This window comes from Poecilia latipinna, unplaced genomic scaffold, assembly GCF_001443285.1.
Source record: "Poecilia latipinna isolate Pla-1442-1.1 unplaced genomic scaffold, P_latipinna-1.0 Scaffold619, whole genome shotgun sequence".
In the NCBI taxonomy this organism is placed as follows: Eukaryota; Metazoa; Chordata; class Actinopteri; order Cyprinodontiformes; family Poeciliidae; genus Poecilia; species Poecilia latipinna.
The window spans coordinates 58,221-61,172 of record NW_015113235.1 but is presented as its reverse complement, the minus strand read 5'-3'; the positions used below and the strand labels follow the sequence as shown (position 1 = coordinate 61,172).

General features: G+C 34.8%; 1 protein-coding gene across 1 annotated transcript in view; it reads right to left on the bottom strand.

The window, feature by feature from the left end:
- The window catches only part of LOC106953985 (protein NLRC3-like), an 18,034-nt gene extending 15,755 nt beyond the window's left edge, over nucleotides 1-2,279 (bottom strand). The window contains exons 1-3 of the mRNA XM_015043166.1: nucleotides 2,247-2,279; nucleotides 1,324-1,423; nucleotides 215-319 (exon numbers count right to left, since the gene is read on the bottom strand). Of these exons, the coding sequence (XP_014898652.1) occupies nucleotides 215-319; nucleotides 1,324-1,412 (194 nt within the window). The 5' untranslated portion in view covers nucleotides 1,413-1,423; nucleotides 2,247-2,279. The remainder of the gene's footprint in view (nucleotides 1-214; nucleotides 320-1,323; nucleotides 1,424-2,246) is intronic.
- Nucleotides 2,280-2,952: the final 673 nt, after the last annotated feature.

Below are 2,952 nucleotides of genomic sequence, written 5' to 3'. Positions count from 1 at the left end.
AGTTTAATTACAAAAAGCAATAAGGCAAACTGAAGTTGTTCAAATTTGCAAACAATGGATTGTCTATGAAAAAAGCATCGTTTGTAAGACAGAGTTTGCCATATGGAAATATATTATAGAAAGTGCAACTCAAAACAGAAACCAAGCATATGAATATCTGCTTTGACCTTAGGTTGTATATGTCTTGTAAAAATGAAAAACAGGATTTACTCACTCTGAATGTGAAGAATCTTTGTAATTGAGAGGGAAATCCATTGATTTCTCGCTCTTAAGCGACACAACACTCGGCGTAGAAGAGTTCCTCATTTTCTGACCAAGACTGTTGGAAAAGCAGAATTTGTAAAATGAAACATTTGAACAAAGATATCCGATTTAAAAAAGAATAAAAGTAATTGAACTAGTAAAAATATTTCTGTTTGAAACCAAGTGTATAATCCAAGGATTTGTTATTTTTCATTTAGGAAAACAGATTTTGGAGGACTTCTTCAACTTCATCTACCAAGTCCTCAGATAATTCAAGGATAAAATTCAAGCAACATAACAGTTAGCAATAAATGATAAGACTTTCTGCAGGAAGAAACATCTGAAAATGTTAATTGTGTGGATCAAAAAACACAAAAACCTGAAATAAAAAAGATCATTAACAATCATGAGGTTTATAATCATCAATGCATCATAACTGAGATAGCTGGATGCGTTCTTTTCTTTTCTACCTTTTCCTTTCCACTACATGCATGCTTGGTGTGAGGGATTGCTGTAAAGCAGGGGCGCCCAAAGTCGGCATCCTGCATGTTTTAGTTCTCTCCCTGGTTTAACACATCTTGACCAAATGATGGCTCATTAGAAGGCCTAAGAGGAACACTGAAAAGGTGAAAAGGTTGTTACTACCACCAGGAAGAGAACTAAAACATGCAGGATGTCGGCCCTTGAGGACTGACTTTGGACACCCCTGCTGTAAAGTCAAAGACACAATGAAAGTGATTTTTGACTGTCGCTAAATGCTCGTCCAGAAAAGGTGAATGCTGCAAGTTACTGAGTGTGCTTTTTAATCACTATGATTAATAATGTGACTGAATTGTATGTGTGATTGAATTAAAGTGAGTTATTTTGTAAATAGCCTCAATATGATGTTTGTTGTGCATTGGTTCTATACAAATTAACTGAATTAAATGGAATTAAGATTTCTCATTCCTGAAACAAATGAAGCATTTTTGGATTTCAGTAAAATGTAAATGTAACAAACTAGCATAGTTCTCCCAAAATCAAACAATGTTTCACATGAAGTACAGCATGTGCTTTTAGAGTGTTGATTAATCATCTTACCTTTCAGGTCCAATCTGAGCGTTACTTTTGGAGGACAGACGATCATTTAAGGACCTGAATGTCTCATTCCTTTTCTCAGTCTGACTCATTGTAAAATGTCCTTTACAAAGACAAAATGTGTTAGAATCAGTTAAAGTCATACTGGATATCCTAATGCTCTATTATGATGTTATCTAAAATTCAATTCAATTCAAACATACTTCATTGATCCCAAAGGAAAATTAAATGTTATTATTGATTTGCATATTAGTCAAGGTACTTCAAAGAGTTGTTGTAGAGACTGATCTCCCTTTTGCTTAAGAAGCATCTCACAGTTCTGCTGTGTGGTTGTCCATATGGAGACTTATATAGTCTGTCACACACTCAGTCAGGGCATATTGATGTCCTCTCCATGTGGTCGGCACAAAGTCTCCAGTTTGTAGCCTCAGAACAACCCTGCAAGGCTTCTTTAGCTTGACCACTATCTCACGTCTCACAGTCTTTTCCTTTACATGTTGTCTCTAAACAAAGGGTTTCTATTACCGGCAGAGAAGAACAAGATTGTGATCTAACTTTTGTAGAAAAGGTCTTGCTTTGGATATATGAATCCTTGACATTTGTATAAAACAAAACAAAACAAATAAATAACATGTCTATTTATATCTCACAGTATTGTTCTGGTTCCTTGGTTTTCTAGTTTCATTACAAAAAGCCTTTGTTTGACAAATCATAATCAATGTAACAGATTTCCCCTGTAAGGAACAGTTTTACACAGGAAAATTGTTAGTTAAAACCTTAAATGTGACTTTTTACCTTCCTCCTAACCTGCAGCAACATGAGTTGTTTTGAAAGGATACAGTTCAGTAACACATAAACAAGTTATTTATGTAATGAGACAAAAACATACAAACCGTAAATACAGAATAAAGACATTGTTACTTTACCATATATGTGTCCGTGAGAAAACTCTAATCCACACGAAATTACAAATGAAAAATACGCTGCTATTTCCTTGTTCTCTTGACACAAAGTCTGCCAAGTCAACAAACAAGTCCTCCAGGTTTTGACTTCAATCTGATCTGGGAGGTTCAGAGCATGACTGAGATTCCACTGCACTGATTGTGGCAACACAGCAAAGGCTATTTTTACCACAGATTATATCTCACAGTATTTTTCTAGTTCCTTGGTTTTCTAGTTTCATTACAAAAGCCTTTGTTTGACAAATCATAATCAATGTAACAGATTTCCCCTGTATGTATTTAAATGTAAAATATATACTTTTTAAAATCTATAGTAACACAGAAATTCCACAAAAACACAAGTAAAAGGCCAAGTGGAGCATTGTTCATGAATCAATCTACAAGTCTAAATGTCTGTAATGTCACCAAGCTCAGGGACTAGTCCAACCCTCAGGTGTCCAATGGAATGACACCATGACAGGAAGAGAAAACTATTTTCTGTCACAAGTCAAAGTTTTTATTTCTGCTTTATGCGTCTGACAAATGCTGATAAACTGGAACTCCTGAGTAGAATGTCAAACACTTACCTGACAGGTAAACTTACCAAACAAAAGTTGAAATAAGAAGTAAAGACTTCAATCATAATCTTTTCCTTTACAGTCAAAACATTTATGAATTATGTCGTCTTTTC